Genomic DNA, 24,095 nt, shown 5'->3' with positions numbered 1-24,095 from the left:
AAAAAAAAAAAAAAATTACTGGTGTAACAGAACTGCCAGAGTGTACTTGTTATCATTAAGCAGTGTCTTCTTCCTCACCAGGTAGATGAGGCAGTAATTTGGTTCATTACTAGGAGAAGGACAGAACGCAACGTACAGTGGTGTTAAAATGAAATGTAGGTCCCTTCCTGAGAGGCTGGGATGCCTTTGCTTTAGTAACAGATATTCTGAAGGGGTCTCTTACTCTGGCTCCCAGTTCTATTAAAATCATTGTACTATGCTCTCTGTTTACAAAATAAGGTTTACACTCACTTTTAATTCTTAAAAGCAGAGGAAAAACCTGAGCTTGGCAAAGCCTTTTGAACTGCTGAATCAAGAACTAGCTGCTTGCAAAGAGGGATTAAAGCCTTTTAATCCTTTTGTGTAAAAGAATATGGTGTTTAATGTGGTAGGCATGCTGGCAAAATTAATTTTCATGTTTTTTCAAGCACAAGATTTCAGTTCTTTCTTTGTTTCCTGGTTCTGCATATCTTATGGGTTCTTTACACTATGCAATGCATTTTATTAGCTTAGAAGTTTTGAAGAAATTTGCAAATAACAGAATGCAGAATTGGAAGGAAAAGTTCCTAGGAGCAGGAACAGCTGTTACGTGCTGCCTCGGGTGGCGTTGGATGACTGATTTCAGAGGCCAGTAGCTGGCATTATTATTCTCTTGTCCGTTGTACATATTCTGTACAAGACAGAGGAGGCCTGGATTCAGGTATCGAATTTTGTGTATGATTAAATGAATGTTCTATATGTATGCATTTGAAAGCCCTTAAGTGAATGTTGTGTAAATGGTGATAATTGGAGGCAGTCTCCTTGCAATACTTTCTCAAGCTAAATAAGGTCTAAGGCCAAAGGCCCAAATGTTTAATTGTATTAAACACACAGGCTGAAAAAATTATTAACTCAGAAAGTGTGTATTACCAAGTTAATTGGAAGTGCCTTTAAGCTATTACCAGGTGGAAGTTTGACTTCAGGTTTCAATTTTAAATTAAAGCAAAGCAGAAAACCATTCTGCGAAGCTGCTGGAAGGTCTGCAGATAGAGCAGTGCTTCTCTGCTCTCCCTGGTTTTTCTGCTATGTATAATACTAGTATAAATGCTGGCGAGTTACAATCAAGAGCTAAACCCATATATAGGGGTCTGGCTTTTCCCCAAGATATGTGGCAAGCTGCACACTCAGGCTGTGGGTGCTCTAGGGAAACATAGAAGCAGAGGAGGTAAAATGAAGATGACCTCAGGTTCTAGAAGGATGTTTTTCTGGGCTGTTTTTCTGCTTTGTTTTTAATCAGTATTCTTCAGTCGTATGCGGGACTGCTTTGTGCTTCTTGGCATATTTTTCTTTTTCCACTTAGGTGTTATTTCAGTTATTGGAAGCAATTGTAAGAATGGTCTCATAGTAGAGAGGTTGATTTATTTTTTTCCCCCCTTTCCTGGCACACAAAAAATATAAAAAAACCCCATGGACAAGAGTCAATCACAGCACAGGGATTAGCCAGAGTTAGGGATTTTCTTACTAAGATGTAAAGCAGCTCATACTGATAGCCAGCCAGGCACTTTGAGAAAGACATTGCAATTACAGCAGCCTTGAAAAATAATGGAGAAAATTTGCCACCCTGTGTGCAAAATCTGTAGGCACCCTGCAGATATGGTGTGAAGAGAAACCACCTCCCTGTTGTGTTAAGGTCTAAGTTGCCTGCCTAAAACTCTCTCCACAAATAAATCAGCACCCAAAACGTTCAGCGCTGCTGAGTGACTTGCACAGCATCCCTGTGCGATGGTTGTCAGAGACAATTCTGTTTCAGTATCATGTCAGTTAATTTTAGGCGTTTCAACTCTTTCAACAATTTCCGTGATTCATGAAGATACAGAATTAGAAACTTACTGAAGTGCAATACTATGATGACAGGCTGTTGCTGTAGTTTATTAATATCCAGTAATTGTGGCCTTAACACTTGAGTGAACTAATGGCTTTTAACCTGTATTTCTGTGGAATAAGCAGGTTTCTTCAAACATCAGCATTTAACAGTGGACACTCAGTTTCTACTGGTGCAGGGTTGGTTTATGTATAACTGTCCAGACACTGACCAGAAGTACACAGGAGGTTTTAAGATGCTTCTTTAAGAAGACTTTTTAAAATATTCAATTTTTACTTGGATACTGTTTAATGTTTTGTATCAAGTTTAATAAGTATAAATCCTGTATTAGCAACATAGAAAAGAGGGCTTGAAAATGCCAGTCTGGGTATGAATATTCCCACCCATGTGTCTGCAGAGACTCCTCACTCCTATCCAAGGCTTTGCCTTTAGACTGGGCTTATGGGAAGGAAATAGCCTTTAGAAATTGTGAGCAACGAAGAAGCGGGAATGAAAGATTATAAGAGTTTCTGAGCTTAAGTAATTATAAATACTGATAAAATTACACATTTGACCTAACATATACCCTTGTGTTCTGCTCAGTTAAACTTTCTGCATATAAACAAAGCACAGTGGGTCTTGGCTGCTGAAATGAGTACCTTGCGTCTGAGTTCGCCATATTTCCTGCTAGTGTTTAGGGAAAATCATAGCCTCTGCTGGATGGCTGCTTTTATTATTGTCGTAATACAATTTTTCTGCTGAAAGTTACAGAGGTCATTGAACATGTTAAAAGATCATCTTCTTAGAGGTTTGTATGTTAATTGTTCACTTTATTTGGTTTCATTTTGTACAAATTCAAAAGGTATCTATGAGTAACTTTATGGAAGTCAGGAGGTGAAGGTGAGGAGAAATGCAACTTGCTTTGACATAATGTTTATAGATTTGATTATCATGGACAACCACACTTGGAGCTGGAAAACTCAACTACTAAAATTGGATTGAAAGTGCAGAATCATTTGTCCTAGCTGTTGGGAATCTCTTAAGCATTAAAACTTAATAACAGTAAGATGATAAAACAGAGACGAGGATGTGCAGGTAACATTAGGTAACCTGTAATTCAGAGCGATCTGAGGAATGTGTTGAATTTGGAATGCCATTTTCCGTGATTGGGATGCAGTTAAGTGTTTTTTAAAGTGGATGGGAGAAAGGGTTATGATCCGTTCACTGGATAAAAAGAAAATTGTGTATGTATCTAAGCATGCAACGCCCCACTATATATATTTGCATTTATTTAATAAGTACCTTGCACCAAGCAATAAAGGACAAAAGTTTCATTTACAAAGTCACCTTAGTGAAATAAAACCGAAATGGGAGAAACAAGGAATTAATTAGCATTGTGATCACCGAGACCCACCCCAACCGATGCTTTAGTAAGCTGTTGTTAAAGAAATGTAGGCTCTTCCTACTTGTAATTTAGACACGAATTAAAAGTACAAGTTTGAAAAATTGTATTTTGCCAAATATTCCTAATAATCCCAAGGGGACAGGAACAATGTTTAGGTGATGGTGGGTATATTCAAAGGAAAACAATGATATTAAACATCAGGATAGCTGGAGAGCCCACTGCTTTGCCTCCTGCCCTGCAGCAGATGCTTAGGAGAGAAATCATAGAGTAGGTTTTACCAGAGTATCCTTCCAGCAGGCATCCATCCATGCACAGGTATCAATCATCCAAGATCATAAAGGAAACAGAGAAATACCCTGGCTGTATATGTAAGAATAGGCCACCTCTGTCTTCTAGACCACTTTATTTCCACTTCAAATGCAGTCGTGAACATGAGAAAGTCTGTGTCATTCTTGGTTTCTTCCCAGTGTTATAACAACTGAGCCACATCATCATTTTTCGTGTATTTGTCCTGACAGCAGCCATGTGAGAACAGCAGGCAAGTTTTACAGTGGAAGCTGAGGCACAGTTGTGCCTTGGCATGTGTGACGGGGAAGGTTAAAGGCAGGGATTTAAACCTGAATTTCACAATTTCCAGACTCAAGAACTATTCCCATTATGATCTTTTCCTGCTTGTGTCAGTAACAACTTTTAATTCATTTAGCCCAGGCACTGAAATAAGGCTACCCATGTATGCCTATTGTGTGTGCTTATCTAGTTCATCGCATATCACAACTGAATGTTTTCCTTCACAATGGAGACTACTTTCAATCTTAATTTAGCCCAAGTCATAAAAGCTTTCAGATAAAAATACAAGCTCCCCTCTCCTACAACGTGAGTCTTATTTTTGGCTGCCCTTCTATTTAGAACAGTGGGCACTTATAGCATGAGGACAGAGATGTTTTTCTTTAAAATCTCTCGCAGCAGGTGAGTGTTCATAGAACACTTAATTGCAGATATGTGTTTAATAATTAATTTTTCTCAAACCTGTGTGCAACTCTGGAAAAATAGCATCCATAAGAACAGGAGGAGCGGTGTGATTGCCAGTTTCTGAATTAAAATTTTTGGATTAAGTATATTTGATGTGGGTGCTAAATACTGAAAAAGCATCAGGATTCAATTAAATTTTCCTATTTATTTTAAGAAACCATCTAATGATGGGTCTTTGAAATAAAGCAAGTTAATATTTGGGTATATGAAGCATATTTATGTTGGCATATATTATGTTTCAGCCACTTGAAATTTTTTGGCTCTTACAAAATTACAAGGAAGCATCTCTTATGTGACTGGTGTGTGCCTAATGTATAGCAAAATACAATGATCTGTGCTAAATATACATGACCCAGCACCATTTTTCAAGGGTTTGGCTGATACTCAAGTGAGGTAATGCAGATCATGTGTTAATTCTCAAAGGCCATGGTTCACATAAAGGATACCATGCCACATCAGAGGGAGGCTAGAGCTCTGTGCCTCAGCCGTGAAAGAAATCTGGTAAAAGAGACTTTTCTTCCTGGGAAGGTTCTTTGGGTTCACTGAGAAGCTGCACAGTCTCAAAACAACACATGATGGTGTGACTCTGAACTGCTCTGGTAAAGAAAGGAAAACTGAAAAAAAGAACTGAAATGTTACTACTCTGCTACAAATGTTTAGTGGGGCAAATTTTAAAATAGCTGCTGAGATGGTTTACTGGTTTATAACAATTGTTCCACAACAAGCAAATTGTCTAGAATACCAGAGAACAGCAGTGATTCTATGTATAAAATATGGTGAGGGAGATGCATTGTCATGGTTGGCTGTCTCTCATTCCGAGTTGCCCTGCAGGAAGGTCGTGTCAGTGGCTCTCCAATAGACCAGAGATTCTGCATTTGAGGGCTTCAGGTTCCCCTCCCAAACCCATCACATTTGCTTTTGCTGGGGAGGGCAGACGACAGCCTTACTTTGTGCATACCTAACGTGGCAGCTTGTGCTTCTGTCTCTGGCTTTCTGTACCCACGTTCCTGTGGACCTCTTAAAATATAATTCGAGGGAGAATTTCTTGTGAAAACATCACACACCCTAGCTCAGCCCAGGACTCTGCATGAGTTTGCTGCTGTTTTCCAGCATAGTGAAGTAGACCCGTGTGTGCGTAAATCTCTGCTAGCATCTCTTCCTCATCATAAGGCCCTCCTTGTGGGTCACGTTATAGGATTATCCAGGAATCTGTGCTTGCTCAGCAAGTGACTTTTTCAGCACTATCAACTATGAAAGGAAAGTCCTTTTCTTCTGAATGTTCTTTTTTTTAGTTTCTCGATGGAGACCATGTCTAAGCAAGTTGTTCTTTGCCAGCCCCCAGCCAAATAAGATGAAGCCTGTTTTTTTCTCTTGCAAGAAAATACTCTGGTTTTCACAGTCTTTGTCCTCAGAAGTGTATTGTTCCCACAAGCTCTCTAGAATAATTTAGTTTTGAGCCAAAGGCCAAACAGGGAAACCCAAGACCAAATGGGAAATTTCAGCCAAGGTGAAAATTTTCCCTTTCTCCTGCCTGAAGCTTAGGAGTGAGTAGAAATGATGATAATTTCCATTAATTTCCATTCCTGGTGTAGTGGGAACTTGGTTATGAAGTGAGGAGGAAGAATCACTTGAGAGGGTGAGGACTGAACATGCTGCAGGATCTGACACTATGTAGAGAGGCCAGGGAGAGAGCGGCTGGAGTTGTTTGGACTTGGAATTATCAAATAACAGAAACACTAGTCTGGAGTTGTTACTCCACACGGTGGAGTAAGCGAAGGTGGGTGTGATGGGCACCCAGCCATCCGGCACCTCTCCCTGCTGTCACCCAAGACTTGCTTGGGAGGTTCTCTCTCAAGCTGATATTTCACAGATTTGTCTTTGGAATACGATCACTTTTTTTTTCTTTTTTAAACTTTCAGTAAAATAATCTTAAGCTTTGCCTGGTCCTTAGGTCATCAGGGAAAAGACAGGATTTCACAGTGAAAGACATTTCAGTTCCTTGTGTTTGTTTATAGTTTGTTTGAACAACAAACAGTTAACTTCAAGCTTGGTGCGTGCGTAATCTTCTGTGGAGACTCGGGTCATTTTGAATTTAAGGGAGGAAAAAGAGAAGAACTAGGTTATTGGCTAAAAATTGTATGTCAGCACATCCTTATGTTTTTTTTTCCTTGTTGTGTTTCTAGGGCTACCCTAAGAGTGCAAGCACTCAAAACAGGTTATAAAACAACTGCTTTGGACCATCATTGCCCCTATCCTTAGTGGTTGTTACTACGGTCTGTTGGAGCTAACTAGTGATGTGTCCCACGTCTGGCTTCTCCAGCCAGTAGAGTTATAGAGGTGCTGGTTGGAGGGGAGGTGGAGAGGTAGTCTAGTCTACTTAACGTCCATTTTCCACAGACACTATGGATTTCCATGGATGATCTGTCGCACTTCTGTTAGCTCTCACTGAGATAAGTTTTGGGATTTGCTGTAACAGTTACCAATCATTTAAAAAATATGTATGCCCATGCCCGATGCTATTGTCCTGGGGCCAGGACTCTGGATTTTAGGTTTGCTTCATTAGTACTTTTCCTTCCATTTCAAAACTGTAGGGCATATGAATGTTTAAAATGGGTTTGTAGAATACCATTTCCCAGACTGTGTAAGAATTTGGTTTATATACAGGTATACTTTCATGACCGGTCTCAGTGGATTTAAATGGTTTCCAGAAATCAGTGTTGCTCAATTAAATGTACAGAGGAAAAAGATTCATTACAACAATGTAAATTCAAGCTGAACAAGGCAGCAGGTTTTTTAGGTTTTACTGCCGGTGAACATTCAGTTTCCTTTTGTTCTGGTTTTTAATAGTATTGATTTTTTTAAGATGTACAAAAGTAAAGTAAGTCCTCAGTGTGCAAGCTGGGGAGTAGGTGTACAGTGAGAGATATAATTGCATTGTATTTTTCAAGGACAAAAGTTTTTGGATTCTGCTGTGTTTGTCATTTGAAAAATTTACACTATTTTACTAAGATCACAGAGTAAATAACAGAAAATCAAAAGAACAAATCAACTGCCGAAATGCAATACAAGACATCAGCTCAGCACACTGCATAGCAAAGCAGTCAATCACACCGCAATCACTAGCAGCCTGAACGGTAAATTAACATTTCACTGGGATAGATGAGAAGTGAATAAACACAGATATATGTAAATACAAACTAAGTAGAAATAGACGTCATTATAGATGAGTAAATATGTGAAATCAGCATCAGTTAAGAAAGCACACTTAATAATTGCTTGCTGTTCCTGTCAGGACAACATGCCAAAGACTGCAGGCAGCAGCCATCATGTCTTAAACGGCATTTTCTGGGCTTTGAGCTTTTTTCTTTGCACAGTCCTGGGGCTCCCTTCATCAGGGATCGCAAAATTGAGTACACCCTGTGTGTGATGAATTCCTGTGGTCAGATCTGTGATTTTCCTTCACAGAAGCTTGTTGAGCACAGAGCATGTGGATCCACTTCTGCATGGACAGTGCTGACCTCAGGTGGATCCACCGTCTGCAGAGGCCTTTTGAAATAAAGCTGAGCAAGCAGCAACAGTAGAAGTCCAGGCCTGCAGCCTAGTGTCTCAGCTGTGACCTCCAGATCACCTGGGTTCACGGTTGGGCATGTCCCCTGGTGCCTGTGCTCTGTGTAGGCGGATGGTGGGCTCCCTACTTTAAGAACTTTGCCACTTTTTAAACCTGGTTTCATGGTGGTGCCTATGTGGTGAGCTTGACTGTGCTCTGCTGTGGGGCCGTTGTAGAACTGGCTGCAGGTGGGGCAGTGCTGACGTCTCCACACAAAGACCCCCCTGCAGCGACCCCTCGCCACCACCTACACCCCATACAGACAGGGGTGTTGCACACGTGAAGCAAGAAGCCTCCCAGGCCCTCAGCAGTCTCCCTGGTCTGCTCCACACATGTTGGAGGAGGGCAGAGCCTGGCCTCTGGACTTTGTCAAAAGCAGTAGTTGGAGTATGTCGCTTGGTCGAGCTGCCATGCGTGTTGAGTCACCCCATGCCACGCTGTAGGGATGGTGGGCATCTTTGTAAGCAGTTAGCATGGGCTGAATCAGAAGGTGAAACTGGGGTTAAGGAGGATTCTGCAGTTTTAGCAAAGTCTTCAGAGATTGCTGTTCAAGGGCTAAGATGCACTCTGCAGCTTCATGTGGCAGGTGGCAGCTTGCAGCTGCTGAGGGAGAGGCAGCATTTATACAGTGCCCTCCCCAGCCCGACCTGATACTGCCACTGTGCTCCCTTACCCTGCTTGGAAAAGAAAGGGGCGGGGGGGGTGGGGGGTGGAAGAAGTGGCTTTCTGTGTTAGGGGCCTGAATCTGCCCCACAGAGGCTCTGGTGACCCCAGAGGTGCTGGTAGGGGTTTGGGTGCCAGGGCTGGAGGCGGGGAGGGGAGAGGAACGAAGAGCAAAGCAAGGCCCCCTGGCCCCTTCAATAGATGCAAGTGGCCAGACTGGCTCGGCTTTAACTTGAAACTGCACCCTTAGCATTTTAATCTCTTATGTTAGGAAAATGCATTTAAAGATTGTAATCTTTTGGCATCGTCAATCTGTTTCGGTCCTAGATCAGGGAAATGCAGTCCTCAGTTCATGAAAAGCTTCGTGTTTAAACCACCCAAGTCTTACAGATGTCGCCCCCCTCTCCCTCAAAGACATACGCGTGGACATGTCCAGAATGTGAAGATGTGGAACCACCAGCATCTCTACTGGGGACATTGGTTCAGTGTCCTGGGGTTGAACAGGTTTCTCCCCTCATTCCTATCCTTTCTACATCCCAGCAGCTGTCTCTGCTCTGTTTATAGGTCAGGTTCCTTTTGGAGGTGGTCAATCAGAACTGTATTTGAAACACGGCCTTACCGTGACCTGTGCACTGAGTGATATCATGGTTGGACTCTGTTAACGCCCTCTGTGGAGTTAAATGTTTTAGTGCTTTATAGGGAAACAAGATCATCAAACGCTTCTCCCTTAGACAAAGCAGTGTTTCAGAATGACCCTCGCATCACATATTGCAGAATTCTCTCGTACTGTGAGTGCAGAGGAAAACATAACGTTCAACCTGGGTGCCTAGTATTATCCAAGTCTGTCATGTAAATCCAGAAGACACAAGTGTATTTTCATGAAACTTATTTTATTGATTATTAAATGTTACATGATTTTTGTTTTATTATTTTTTCTGAGTGTTTCTGTCACTTTGGTTTCTTTGCTGACTTTCACTTTCAGTGATTAGTTTCTTACCAACCGTAGGCCAGCCTGTGCAGGTTTCCAGACACTGTAGGATTTTTATGTTGATCCACATCTAAAATGAAATTAAAGGTTGTTTTCTTGTGTAGTTAAAACTGTATCTTCTAATTCTGATGAATGTCTTAACAGCTTTCAGGAAAACTAATGCCAACGTATGGTACATTTTGTAGATTTGATGTGTCAGCTGTTCTGTAATTTCCAGTGCTATGACCGTGTTATAAACCTGCAAAAATCCATTTATTAAAAAAATAAACCGTAAAAATGGTTCCAAATTGTCATATACCTGAATGAATGCCCAGGGGGCTGGGGGGAGCCCTCTATTGCCCTCATTTACAGGCAAGCCAGATGGACTGTATTCATTTCAGGGAAAAAAGGTACTCAAGCAGAAACTGTGCTTGTCATGTTGCAGTCTGTGCTGAATTTGCGTGGCCGAGGCCATTCATCCCGGATTTGTAGTAGGAGCGCCAATTATCTTACTATTAACATGACACATTCCTTGCTTGTCTGATGTCGTGTCCTCATGGGGGTGATTTGGTTATTTTTCCAGGCAAACCAACGTTTATGAAAGCTCCTGAAGATCAGATTGGGATTTCTGGAGGAGTGGCCTCTTTTGTGTGTCAGGCAACAGGAGAGCCCAAACCTCGTATCACATGGATGAAGAAGGGGAAGAAAGTCAGTTCTCAACGGTTTGAGGTAATTACAAAATCCAAAAGTAAAAATTCGGTAATCAGTCTAATGCTTGCAGGTCTTAATTACACAATAATCATCATTGCAACCTGGGTATCTCTGCATCAGTACAGTAGAGTCTAGAGCTTTAGAGTAAAGTAAGTTTCCTTCCCTGCAGCAATGCAATCTGTAGAGCAGGTGTTGTCCTTTGAGCATGATGCTGGAAGCACACACACAGGGCATCTTTCTTCAGATGGGAGACTGGGATTTACACCAAACTGGATGGCAGATGAGAGTTGGATCTAGCAGTAATTTTCTGTTTTCATTTTGAAAATTGATAAGGCACCTCCTTGGCCTGCTATCCCCAGTGAAAGTCAAAAGTGGGATGCCAGATCACTACTGGAAGGCTTTCTAAGTGATGGTTACTGCCATCTCTCCCACAAATGCACTTGGAAGGGGAATGGTGAAGTCATCCTGAAGGGTGAATTGGCTTCCCTGTGAACTAAAGTCTGAGAGAAAGGAAGAGGGAAGAGCAGGTATCAGAAATGCTTTTGAAAAAGGGTCCAGTTTGGTTCATATTTCTCCACTTTCCTTTTTGGAGTTGAGTTCTTTTCTCTAAAACTGCCCTTGGAAATGTGACACTTCTACCATTCTGCTGCCTTTCCTCTAATCCCCTGTCTTTGATGTTTTTGCTTTTCTGACTGGAGCACAAGATGACTTTGCTGCCCAGAATGGATTGATTCAAGTTACCAATTTTAATCATGATTTTGTATGTGAGCAGAAAACCTTGATTAAAGTAATCAATTTTAATCTTGTTTTACATTGTTATTTTCCCTAATAAAGGTTAAGTTTTGTTTGTATAGTAACCGTTTAAACATTCTAATTTGTAAGTAGATGTAACCTTTCTAGTGAATTTGGCACGTACTGTGGCTGGCCAGAGGGCTATGCTGTATTATATGCATTTATACAAGCAATTTCATACCTTTATTCACTTCAGTTTTGATACACAGTTGAGGCATTTTTATTGTATTAGGAGATAGTGAAACTTTTAATTTTACCTCATTACTAAGCTAGTCTTTATTTGGAGGAAAATTGGAATTCAGTTGAAGTGAAAAAATTAATAAACAATCTGATGTACACATGCTGAGTTATTACACGGAAGAGGTATCCATCGTTAGCAAAAGAACAGCATATCTGGTCAGTGTCTGTCAGGTGCTTAGTAGTTGTAGCTCCCTTCCTGTCACATAGAATGTTTGTTAAAAGGACAGTAAGGGCAAAAGAGCTTTTCTGCTGTTTCATCTCTTACGTTTTTAGTCCTTACCTTTTTAGTCCTTATCAATGAAGTGAATTAATCTCTCCACCTGACTTTATCTTTTTTTAAAATTTGGCGGTAGCCCTATCCTATGTAAAGGTCATAGAAAATTTAGCATTTTGTTACAGTTTCATATTTAAGTTAAAATTGAGTATTCAAAAAAAACCCCTTTAATTCCTCACAATGTCCTATGGTGACGTTCGCATTTCTCTGTCCTGTCTGCTGCTACTTGACCGCAAATTAGGGTTTTTTGCAAGCTGTTTCTATTACTTAGAGCAGAGGGCTATTCCTTCCAGCGTGAGGAATAACAAATTTTTGGTGGTCTTGGTTACCTCCTCACTCATTTGGTCTTTATGCTGTGAGGAGCACTCCTAAACAGGGCTCTTAAAAATAGGGTAAAAGTTTTGTACGGGGGTAATGCAGGTCCTAGGCTGATGTACATGTGTCTGGAACAGAGCATAGCTTAGTCTCGTCATCTCTCTCTGCAGCTCCCAAGTGACGGGAGGGGGGCTTGTGCCTTTCCCTCATGCTGTCACCGTCTGCAGTAGAGTTAATATTTCCAACTTTTGCTGCGCTCAGTAACAGGAGAAGGATGAGTTTGGCATTAACAGTGGCCTGAGGCTGCGTCTTCGCAGTCTGGCCGTTAAGGAGTAGCGTATAGTGATCCAGCTGCAAACTAACAAATAACTCTTTCTTCCATGTAGAAGTTAGTCATGCATGTTACAGCTTAGCAGGATGGATGGAAAGGCAATGATTTATTAAGGACTTGATTTATTATGCTGGGGAAGGAATGGTAATTACATCATTGTTGATTATACCAGAGTTGCAAAGTACCCGAAGCTGAAGGACATTAAAAACCCTCACTTTCTGCTGGAGTTAGCACGTACTGTAGGTGCTCAAGGTTTTATTCTAGTTTTGTTACTATTTTGCTGGTAATCCTACGGGAGTATATCATTCTACTCTTCCATCAAGGTGAAAGTTGGCACTAAATTGCTATCAGTGTGATTAGTAAAACCATTAGTACAAATATGGCTCAGATGTTTTAAATCATTGGATTCACATCTTTATTACCAGGTTGATAATTTGTCAACCTTAATTGATTCATAAAGAACCTCATTGGATCTTCATTTGTTCTGGCCTCCTCAGAGGACAAATACGTTCTTGACTCTGAAATTTTTGTATTTCTGGACTTGGGATGCTTGACTAATTGCATGGTATTATATAGCTTACAGGGCTTGCTTTGGTTTGGTTTTTGGTTTTTAACCCCTGGATTGTTTTGATAATCAGTTTTGAGTGCAGAAGCTATCTGTAAAGAAGTGCTTTCTTTTCATTGTTAAAGGTTATTGAGTTTGATGACGGATCAGGATCAGTTCTGCGGATACAGCCCCTGCGTGTTCATCGAGATGAAGCTATCTATGAGTGCACAGCAACCAATAGCGTTGGGGAGATAAACACAAGTGCCAAATTAACAGTGTTAGAAGGTAAGTGGGAAGTTTTTTCATGCCTTAGGATGCAGAAGACCTGGCTTTGGCTTTGGTAGTTACATGTTAGTGTGGTGCTTTTAAATGACATGGTGATATTCTAGCTTGGTTTGGGAAAGCTATGTTCTTCCTGTATCATTTGCGATGTTTTCTCCTAGTGATAGAACCTAACATTTTTGAGACAATTATGAAAGGATTGCAGACGCTGTGTTTAAAACGCTGAAGTGTTTTAGTTGTATTGTGTGATTGAGTTGTGTCGTTTCTAACTCAGAGGGCTAGCTAAAGAGACATTTGTATACTTCTCTCATCTGTTTGCTTTGATATCATACCTATCTGAAGGGTAGCTAAGAATTGTATCTCACATTCAGAAACTTAATCTATGTTGCTGCACCTTCTGGATTAAATTGGCACAGTTTTTGAATAGATTTTCAAGTTACTCTTCAGATTTTGAGTTTGATGTGGCATTTAGCTGGGTTTACTTTGTAGTCACAAATTGTTATTCTGTTCCTCCTGTTAAAGAACAGATTTTGATCCTTGTCTGCTATATGAGCAGGTTTTATTTTGTTTGCTGTGTTGTTTCTTCTAAATGGAATGTTTTGTGGAAGAACAACGTATTCGATATAAAAAGGCTGGGGATCAGTTGATTTTTTTTCATATTAGATTGTCAGAACTATTGTCTGCTTTTAAGGAAATGTGGGGTTTTTTAGCACATCAATGTGTTGTAGTATTTGTTTATATATAGGATTTTGTAAATGTACTGAGGTGTTACAAATCCGGGGCATTTGGCTGAATGGAATTTTTTTGTTGTTGTTAACTGGCATTTACTCATACAAGCAGGAAAAGACTTAAGCAAATTGGTTGGAGTACATGGACTGATGTAGAAACTTTTGAGTAATGAAAAAACTAGACTGGAAAGCGTTTACTGTTGTATGATTTTGAACCAGCAGAGACTGGTTATCCCAATGGTGAGTGTGCCAGCCATATATGACAAGTTGCCTATTGTCCCTTGTTCTCCCATCCCCATTTATAGCATAGAGGTAATAATATTTTCCTTTCTGCTCTGTGACGAAGAATACATTAAACAACTGTAATGTGCTCAGACACTGTGGTGATGAGAATCATATAAAAATAATTCAATACTTGATGTGATTGTCTCTCTTGTTTCTGGAGGTGGGGCATCTTAAAGGATCAGCTTGCTCTTCAGTAGTAGTATTATTAGGACTAGGATAAGAGGTGCTATAGACTTGAAAATTATTGGGGGGGAAAAAACCCAGATCTTTTTTGTTAGTTATTGCCTTTGCAGCCACGTATATGAGTGCATAAAGCTCAGTGGAGCTTTTTCAGCAGTTTACGTGCAAATCTGCATTTAAATGGTTCTTGCAACTGGATTTTTGTGATACTAGATACTTGAATACCCAACCGTTCCACATACATTGCTGTTTCCTTTGGCTGCAGTTGCCTTTATGTATTTTAGATACGTATGCACATGCACACACACACTAATAATTTATTTGCTCTGTGTTAAATGTTCAAAGGCCCACAGAGACATGCATTGCATAGAGGAGCACAACAGTATTTCTCAGCTCGGTGGTGCTCCCGCTGATTTCCTGATGAGGTAAAACTTGCAGACCACCACATAAATAGGGAATGTTAGGAAACACCAGAGACAGGAAAAGACATGTGTGCACACTCTTTAAGAGCCACAGAAGCAAAAGTCACTACCGGTCAGGCACAGAGCCTGCTTTTCTGTTTGGAAACTTCCTTTAATCAGGAGTAATGCTAGTTTAACATGATCCTATGTGGTCAAAAATGATCTGTAGGCTGGGGGGCTGCGTTTTCCTCTCTAACTGAAGAGTATCGACTCCTTCTTGGGCACTCTTGTAATGGGCAAAGTTAAGAAACATTTGCGGTATAACAGTTTGTATCTGTTCGTGCATATAGAGTTGTCAGCTTGATTACGGAGGATGAAAACCTACATGTCCTCTTATGTTGACTTAACTGATGGAGAAGATGAGTTCTGTTATTTATCTGTATTTAAGAAAAAACAGTTTATATTTCTGTTTTCTGAGATGTTCTGTGGACAGGTCTGTATTTTTTTTCAGTCATGCTGGCTTATTTGTCTGTGTTATCTGCCTTAGATTATGCTGTTTCTGCATTTTGGAAATCTGATTTTCTTATTATTATTAATATTCCTTTGTTTGCTTACATGTTGGCACAGTGGATATTGCAATTCAGTGCCTTGGTTGTGGTTGTGTTTAGTCTCAATGGCCTCCAAAAAATAGTGGTAAGTGCCCCACCTCTCTGTTATGCCATCGCTTTCCTAACGTGAATTTTGTAGATGTATTTGAAAATGACACATTTCACGTGGAACCCTTGATACCCTCAAGACTGTCAACTAGGATTAGATTTTCCCTCTGCTTCTGGGGTTAAAATAATTTCTGTAATTGCTCTCAGGTGGCAGTTTGAATGATGCAGACATTCTGCACTTCCTTTCAAGAATTTGACTAATGCAGTGGTCCCTGGTGCATGACAAAGCTCCGTCATAGACGTCCTTATGGTTACGTGCTGCTGAATGCACAGCATGTATTGATTTTTACATTAAAAATCCTTTATAACAATAGTTTTCAATGCTTCTTCACAATTTGCTCTTTAGAACATGGGCCTTAACATTAGATCCAGAAGTCACAGTCAGGGTTTAGCAGGCTGTTATTAGATGTCTTTGTAGCTAACTAATCTGGAGCTTTATTTTATTTAGATTTCTGTGATGTTTTACAGATCAGCGGCAGATAATCCTTTCTAATTGCCAACTTACTCCATTCAGAATATTAAGAGAGAAGCATGAGTCCAGTCTCCTGGAGGAATCGGGAATTCTCACATAAGTGAATCTCTTTTAACAGTTTGGTTCCCTACTACCCTTTCATTCTCTGCTCCCATGTCTCTCCTTTTTCCTTTCTACCTGCAAATCCTGTTGTGACCAAACTACGTACACTTAGTGTAACTGAAAATTATTTCTCCTGTTGATAGTAGGAGAAATAGATGTGCGTATACCTTCTCTTCTCATTTCTCCTGGGTAGCTGATAAGCTGAATTATGTATGAGTCATATTGAACATTTCTATCTTTTTTTCCAATTATGACCTGAAGCAGCACAGAAGTACGTTCCTGCCTGCCTGGCAGAGGAGGAAAGCGGTACAGGGAGGGGAGGGCTAGAATCAATAAGCTGACACACATTCCCAAGAAAAGCCTCAGGGACAGTTAGTGGCACTAACAAATTAATAAATATATTATTCAGTGGTAATGGTGAGAATTACAGAGCTTTTTAAATAGCGAGATTATGTGAAATGTGAGTAGGAAGGAAGCCAGCGTGGAAGAATGTGGCAGCAGGCTGATTGTAGGGGCGTCTACATGGTGTCCTTCCACAAGACTCCTTGTATGTTCAGCATTGCAGCTGTATTAGGAAAGGTGACAATAACAGTGCTTGTCTCTAGTTGCCTGTACATCAAAGTATACCTTCAGTCTGTCGTTTCCAGCAGTCACCCAACAGGAAGATAGGGAAAAGCAGTGCAAAAAACAGTCTTCAGGTGGCAGGAAGGACTGTATCGATATTTCAGGAAAGGCTTAAATACAAAGTATATTATCAGTCCCTTCTCCCAGGACTTTTCAAGTTGGACGTTCAGTTATGGGTTTTGATTTCCAGAACTGGGAAGCTATTTAATTGTAACTCATCCTTTAATGCTCTGCAAGCAGCATTTTTTCACTGTAACCCTGTAACCCAGAGCATACAGTCATATCCAAGTGACACTGAATATATTCGGTTTCATTTCCCTTTGTTTTTAAGTAGGTTAAATGGAAATGAAAATACCATCTCCAACTTCCATTTCCAGCGCAGATCTATGTAAATCCCCTATGCCCTTATCCCAGACTCCTAATCATGTGGCATGTAGTTATGTGCCTGGAGAGCACTGCCAGGCTCCACGGGAGAGCAGCTCCTGGTAAAGAGGACAGATGGAAGTGCCAGGAAAGGGTTGCTTGCACACTGGGTTTCAGTCTCAAGGTAACCTGGCAAGATAAGTTTTACTGGCGGGCTTTACGCTGTCAGAAGTCAGGGAGGTTTTGGTGAGTTTCTGTGGAGCCCTAGAAAGTTCCCAAGTGCAGCAGTTGTCCTGGGGTGGGAAGCACCTCCACCTTATCATAATTTGCTGTTTACTGAACCATGTCATGAGCTTAATTTCTTTCACCATCTGCCAGCTGCATTCCAGTTCCTGGGGTGGTTACCCTGTTTGAAATGCTGTAAATGATAAACATTTGACTGTTACAAATTATTTCTGTGGAGAACTAGATCTCAGAAGGCCTGAAACAATATGCCCTTTTTGTAAACACTCTTCTAAAAGTGATTTTGTCATTGGAATAGTAAACAGAAGTTAGCTATGCTTAATCCTTGTTTATGTTTGGTTAGTTACAAAAGGATCAGTCGGATGATCATTGTACTTTCGCTCATGTTTGTCCTCATTGCTTTTGCATCTTTTTGCCAAGAAGAATTTCTAGCAATGTGTTATAAAATTGAAACAATTATAGAAGGGAAATAGAATGCATTTGGATGTGCGCATTCTGATTGTGTAAATGAACTAAGGCTCCCCATACGCTGCTGCTCCTGGGATTGGTAGTACTCTCTTCATGTCTCTGGTTCGGAGAGGACAGGTCTTTCCTCTACGTGTTTCATGTTCATAAACCGTTCCAACTTCATTTGGTCTCACCCTGGGAAGAAAGACTGCTGTGATGGCAGAGGTCCTGCTCCTGTTCTTTGCTCTTTACACAAGCAATCCAAATAGTACTTTCTTTCTGTATGAGGCAGGCAGTTAATGGACCTCTGTAACTATTGCATTTCCAAGAGCTGCATGACAGTGAGCCTCCATGTGTTTCACTGCTTGGGGCAATGTCCTCAAACACAGCGATGCGCAGAGGAACGAAGAAGCCTGAGTGTGTTTGCATTGCGTTAGATTGTGGCATGTCCCATGCTGCTTAAAAAGGGAAACACTAAGCCAATTACTCATGGTGGCCTCATTGAGAATTTTAGGTTGTCGCCTAGAAGAATGTAAATCCCTGCTGACATGGACTTACGCTATTAAGGTATAAGGAGTATTCACAAGGAAAGAGTGTATTGAGCTGCTTGACAGCAGGTTGCCTGATGTTGGTCTGGTAGGTCAGTCGAGGAGACCTGTCATCCTGCTAAGAACTCCAGTCATTTCTCAGTTACTGAACAACGGATAGAAGAATCCTAAAAGTTCAAGGGGAAAGAGGTGGTCTCTTGGTCCCACAGCATACAGAAGATTGAGCAAAATTGGTGATCTGTTTAAATTAGACCAAGAAGATTTACAGAAACTTTTTCACTTGTATCACCATTATGTCCCATGCTGTCAATAGCTAGGCTGCCACAGTATGTGAAGAACTGTTCCAGCTATTTAGTTTTTGGTATCTATAGAGCACCTATCATCTCAATCCAGGTGTGAAACTCCTCGTTCTTTTTATTTATTTACTTTCAAAGATTAGATTCAATAACACTATTAGTGTTACTCGTATAGTTTTTGGTTTTTTTAATATTTAAAAAGAAAGGCTTTCTTGGCTGTGGATGAGAGACAAAGAAGTAATTTTCTCAGGTGAAGAAAAGTTTTAAGTGTTGTTGGTCTCTCCTCCAAACAGGAGAGTCAGCAGATCTTTAGAACGTACCAGACCCAAATGCCATAATTTCCATTTCTTACCTCTGTTTAAATTATTAACTAATGGCACATAACCATATAATGTGTCCATGATAGCAAGTTCCATCAGAAGACTGCCATGCACTAAGGTTAACGTCCAGGTCCATTCCACAAGTTTATGAAGCAAGAAATACCACCTTTGAAAAGTTTTATATGAAATACCACACAGTTAATGCCAAGCTGAACCCTTTGGAGCTGTGCACTCCCATAAAACCTTGTGTCTGAAAAGGCATTGACCTCTTAATCTTGAGAACATTTTTCTTTTACAGCACGTGGCTGTTTCTGCGTATTGCCTCTCAAATGAGGTCCTATGAGATTACAGCTGTAACAGGATGGGATGTTGTCACGTTCTTATCAGCAAGCTAATGTCATCGATGATATTGCAACACCCAAAAGCAGTACCTGTGATTCAGGAAGGACTTCCCAAATAAAAACAAGTGAGCTTTAAGTGTCAAACAAGAAGGAAGTATATTCTACAGAATTCTACAAAAACTCTAACACAGGGTTTGTATTGCCCAGTACTAGGCAGCTTGAAGTGTTAAGTGTGCAGTGGTAGTAGTAAGTGTGCAGTTATACCCTCTAAAAAGACTTCTTGGAGTACCTTGTCTCACACAATTGATTTATTCCAAGTTTATTCAGCAGTTTATAAGTGCATGACTGGAAATCACGTTCAGCTAAGAATTTTTGTCACCAATAACAATTGTCTCCTTTCTACCTGCTCCATTTCTCAAATCCCTCATGATGATACTCAGAAATGTGGATGCTCGTTCAGAGCCTCGTGGCAACCTACTGGTAACTTCTGTGTATTGTGGAAATTGATAATTGAGCCCTGGGCATTATTTTCTCTGCTTTCCTGGGCTCAGGGGCAGAAACAGGTTGCTTCTCACTTTATGCTCTCTTCCAGCTTCCTGGGAGATAGTAATGGAAAGTGTGTCAGGCTGTTCTACTGCTCCTCTGCTATCAAAATGTTCAGCCTATTCAAATAGGTAAATGAGGCACAAACAGATTAGTTTAGCTCTCTGGCAGAGACGCGCTCATGCAGGCAGGTTCCTGTCTTGTTGGGGAGGTGTCCCTGTGGGTTGCCATCTCCCAGCTGAGACCAGGGATGGCCAGATGACTGCTTCTGCATCTCTGTTCCAGTTTGAAATCAGACAGGTTAGATTAAATCATCTGTGGTTTAAACTAATCTGTTTTGACTCTCTGTTGGAACAGATCATTGGTCCCAGCTGGGAGGCAGCAACCACCAGCGCTGCCTTTCATGTCACTGCAGAAAGGCTGGCATTCTCGTGTGCCCTGACCCCCATGGCCACAACAACGTCTGAAAGCTTAGGCAGGGCTGGGACTTTGATGGTGTCAGTAGGCAGTAAACCAGGGCAGAAACCTTGGCTCAGGCCTAGGCTGAAAAGAGTGGTAGTCTAAAAAGGTTGGGAGAATGGAGCAACAAAGTCAAGGATGCCAAGGAGGAGTTGTATTCCCTTAAGCTTTTTGGACTAGATACCACAGAGGAAGAAAAGGCAAGAATAACATAGGCATAACGTAACAGACTGTCAGTCTTGAAGTAAACATATTTGTTGGGAAAATGCGGGTGTTTAGGTTGAGCTGTGTACTAGGCAATGTCCTAATCTGTACCAGAAATTGGCCAAGTAAGCCTCCTATACTACTTCCCTTACTCTTGCAGTAAAATCCCCACATCAGTTTCATAGACAACCTGTCAATCTCCTTTTGGATTCTCCTGGTCTTAGTGGTCCTATTCTGTACCTGTCCTTGTTTGATTTCAGGGACTTTTTTTGAACACCCAACTAGAGATGTGCACACAAGGAGCTTTGCAAGTATCTTCAAAAGCACTGATGGATCCATGGATTTTAGAAATGCACCATCAGATGTATGCTACGGTCATAGTTGCTTTTTTCATTCAGTTGGTCTCTGGCTGGCATAGCTTCTCTGTGTTTTTCTAATGCACCTGTGTTTGTCTTATCTCCTCTTGTTTCCAAGCAATATGTGCCAGGCCTATAGCAAAAATTCTTAGTATTTCTTATGTTTGTTCCTGTTATCCGTGTCATTTAGCGTGATTTGGCTCTTCTTGCTTGATACTTTTTGACTGCCCTTTATTTTCAGCATCTCCACAATGCTGACAATTTAGTAGCCGTCTTTTGTGCAGAGGTTGATAATGCATCTAGTCATTTCAAATCTGATATTTGGGGAGCTTGTTGATAGCGACCATTGTTGCCCTACTAATAAAAAAAAATAGTGAACAAGAGTGTGGAGTTGATAAGGTGTAGGTGAGCCCTGATTTAGCTCTCAAAATGTTTATCTGATAATAACTAGGCCGAGGCTGGACATGGTGGCTCTGAGACAATAAATTGAGTTTGGAGGACTGGCAGCCAGAAGAAAGTACTTTTATTAATGAATTGTATATACATGGATCTAGAAGTCTTTCAGAGAAGAAAAACGAAAGAAACCCCATGAAAACCCACAATTATAACTTAATCAGTTTCTTATTGTAAAAGGCACTTCAATGGAAATGTATTTGGTTCATCTGGAACAGGCAAACAAGAAATTAGTTCCTTTAGATAATTTGAGTCACTGTAAACCTTGTCAGAATCAAAAAATCACATTTCTTGTCAGATTTAACATCTACTGGTGACCATCAGAAGCTAAAATAATAGATACTTATAATCAGATGTTTCAAAAGGCCTTTCTTATTGCTGGATCCCTTTCAAGATACCTCATTCTGAGAGCGTCTGTAGCAACCTGTTATTGACAGATGTGCTCTCTGTAGCTTCTATGTCAGTCCTGTTGCTATCTCCTGCTGACTAATAAAGTTAGTTGCTGGTATGTATTTGTAGAGTCTTTGAAGTCCATTAGGTTGTGGAATAGCCTTCTGAAAGAGTCAGTAGCTCATTGTTTGAACTATTGGAAATTAATGGGAAACACTGCTTGATAATGCCATATGGATTATCTACTTTGGTTCCAAGGAAAAAGGGAAGGGCAAGAGCAAGATGTCCTGAAAAGCCTTTCTGAATCCTTAACTACTTCAGCAAAATTATCTTCTATATCTGCTCATAACTGAAGACTCTTTGCTCAAAGCTTAGTGACCTGTTGTCATTTACTGGTATGCCGTGACTTACACAGGCACTTAAGAAGACATAGCACCGCAGTGATCTTCTGTAACTTCTTCTGCAGAAGTGGGAGAATATATCCACTTAATAGAACTGGAGAGCAAGTTCTCAAATGGAAAATGGAGCATGGAGAGAACAGAATGTGATAACCATGACCGGAGGGAATGCAGTGCTTACAGCTACAAAAGCATAAATCTCTGCATGCAAGAAAGTTTCTATACAGTCGTCTTGGGTTTATGTTCCGTGCCTTATCTTTCTCCCACAAAAAAAATTACAGCCCCAATTAAATAATTCTTGGAGAAATCACTACTTTAAAATGAAAGACACAAAAAAACGTGAATCTGGAACATCAACACATGCTAATAAATCTGTAGCAACAACAGCTGTTCAGAAGAGAGGACATCCATGTAGGGAGTAGTATACTTCGTGTGTCACTTACTGTACCCGGGGAAGAGAATGTTTCACAAGTACTTTAAGAGCCTCTCCTGCAGAAAAGGAGATTCATATAATTGCCTATGATGGGCCACCTTTTGATCTTGGTCTGAGATGTTGACTGTACAAAACAAAGCTGGCTTTGCATTAAAGACCTGTAATATTGATCATTCTGACAGCTGGTTTCTGTGTGTCATGCTTGTTCACAACTTCCACGTCCAGTTGTCCTTATGGCTCTCTTGTTGATCTTGTACTGTTTTTATACAGTCTGGTGTCAGGAAGGTTCTACATCTGTGATGCTTATTAAAATGCAGTGCCCAGATAATGAGCAAAAGGAATAATTGGCCCTAATTTTGGATGCAGGGAAGAAATTCTTGTGACCGTTCATTGTTAATTTGTTACTTGAGCTGCTAGTGACTAAAATATGTTTGGTATAAAGATGATCTAAAATACATGCGTTCCATTTGCTGTCATAGAAGCCCAGAGAATCTTTATAAAAGTATTAATCTTGTAATAGTAAAACAACACCTTCCCCATAGAATTTTCTAACACCTGTTTATTCTTGTGGATATTTCAGTTGGATAATAAAGTAGTGACTCTTTCTGGCACTCTCATCTGTTCAGATTCTTTCTGCCCAGAGCTCCAGAATAGCTCTTTCAAACCCTATATCCTAAGGAAAACCAGCGTGTGTGAGGTATAATAAGATCTGTCTTTTCAAGATCATCTAGCGCCTTGATGAGGCAGGTTGGATGATGCCATGGGAAAACAGTGCAATGTATTAATCTGTCGTGCTAATCCTGTGCTCTGTTCCTTCAATCCTTTTATCACAAGGATCCAGCCAGGATGAAACCTTTCCAAGTTCTTGGTTTATGAGTTACGTGGAGAAGTCTAAATAGCAATCAGAGCTATAACTTTATCCAGCTGTAGTGTATGAATGTTCACTGTTGTGTTGCTGTTCCAAGCTGGGACTGGGGGGAATTGCCCTGCGATAAGAGTGCCTGTCGGCATAGGATGCAGAATACTTCAAATAAAACTAGCTGCACAAAGCACTACACACAGCAGAACTGGCATTATGACCTTTAGCTACTTTGAGACCACTGGAAAAGTGCTGGAAACATTAACCTGTTGGAGACCTTAAAAACCCAAAGTCTTGCTTTTTGGTACTACAGCTCCAAAATGGTGCTCTGTTTACAAGCAAGACAGTACTGGAATTTATTTTTCTATATCTCTTTGATTTAGACAATGCCACAGTTGGTCCCAGTGAGGAGAAAGTCCTTGGAGAGAGAACAGAAATCATAAACATATTGATGAAAAATGCATGAACTGCACACAGGGTGGTATTAACAAAAGCTGTTGCAGGGGAAGATAATGAATTGGGAAATGCATAGTCCAGGATGACAGGATATCCAGTATAAAGAAGGGTAGACAAAGGAAGGTCAGGAGGAGGAACAGAATGAGCCTTCTAAAGGAAGCCCACACCTCCTTCTCTTTGAGTCTCAGTGCTACAATTTGAGGAGTGCCTTCCAGATGGAGCTCATGGCAAACGTGCAACAAACAAGCCGGGCAAAGCGGAGAGCTTGCTGTCCCTTCGAGCCTGTCTGGAAGGGAGACAAGAGCCCAGCTGAACCCCTGGCAAATACCAATCCACTGAAAGCACACATATGGTAGAGATCAAAATAATTCACCTGGAAGAGTGAAGAGGTCAGCAGGAAGTGCCCCTGCTTGCATAGACTGTTCTCTGTAAGAAG

At 40.7% G+C, this 24,095-nt stretch overlaps 1 protein-coding gene across 8 annotated transcripts in view; it reads left to right on the top strand.

Annotated features, from left to right (window-relative positions):
• The window catches only part of PTPRF (protein tyrosine phosphatase receptor type F), a 394,797-nt gene that overhangs the window by 182,867 nt on the left and 187,835 nt on the right, over positions 1–24,095 (top strand). For all 8 annotated transcript variants that reach the window (XM_075097853.1, XM_075097851.1, XM_075097854.1 and 5 more), the window contains 2 exons: positions 10,134–10,279; positions 12,904–13,045. In XM_075097853.1, coding sequence (XP_074953954.1) covers positions 10,134–10,279; positions 12,904–13,045 — 288 coding nt within the window. The remainder of the gene's footprint in view (positions 1–10,133; positions 10,280–12,903; positions 13,046–24,095) is intronic.

The sequence above is a fragment of the Phalacrocorax aristotelis genome, chromosome 6 (genome assembly GCF_949628215.1).
Source record: "Phalacrocorax aristotelis chromosome 6, bGulAri2.1, whole genome shotgun sequence".
Classification (NCBI taxonomy): domain Eukaryota; kingdom Metazoa; phylum Chordata; class Aves; order Suliformes; family Phalacrocoracidae; genus Phalacrocorax; species Phalacrocorax aristotelis.
The sequence above is the reverse complement of the archived record's forward strand: the minus strand, read 5'-3'. Positions and strand labels throughout refer to the sequence as shown.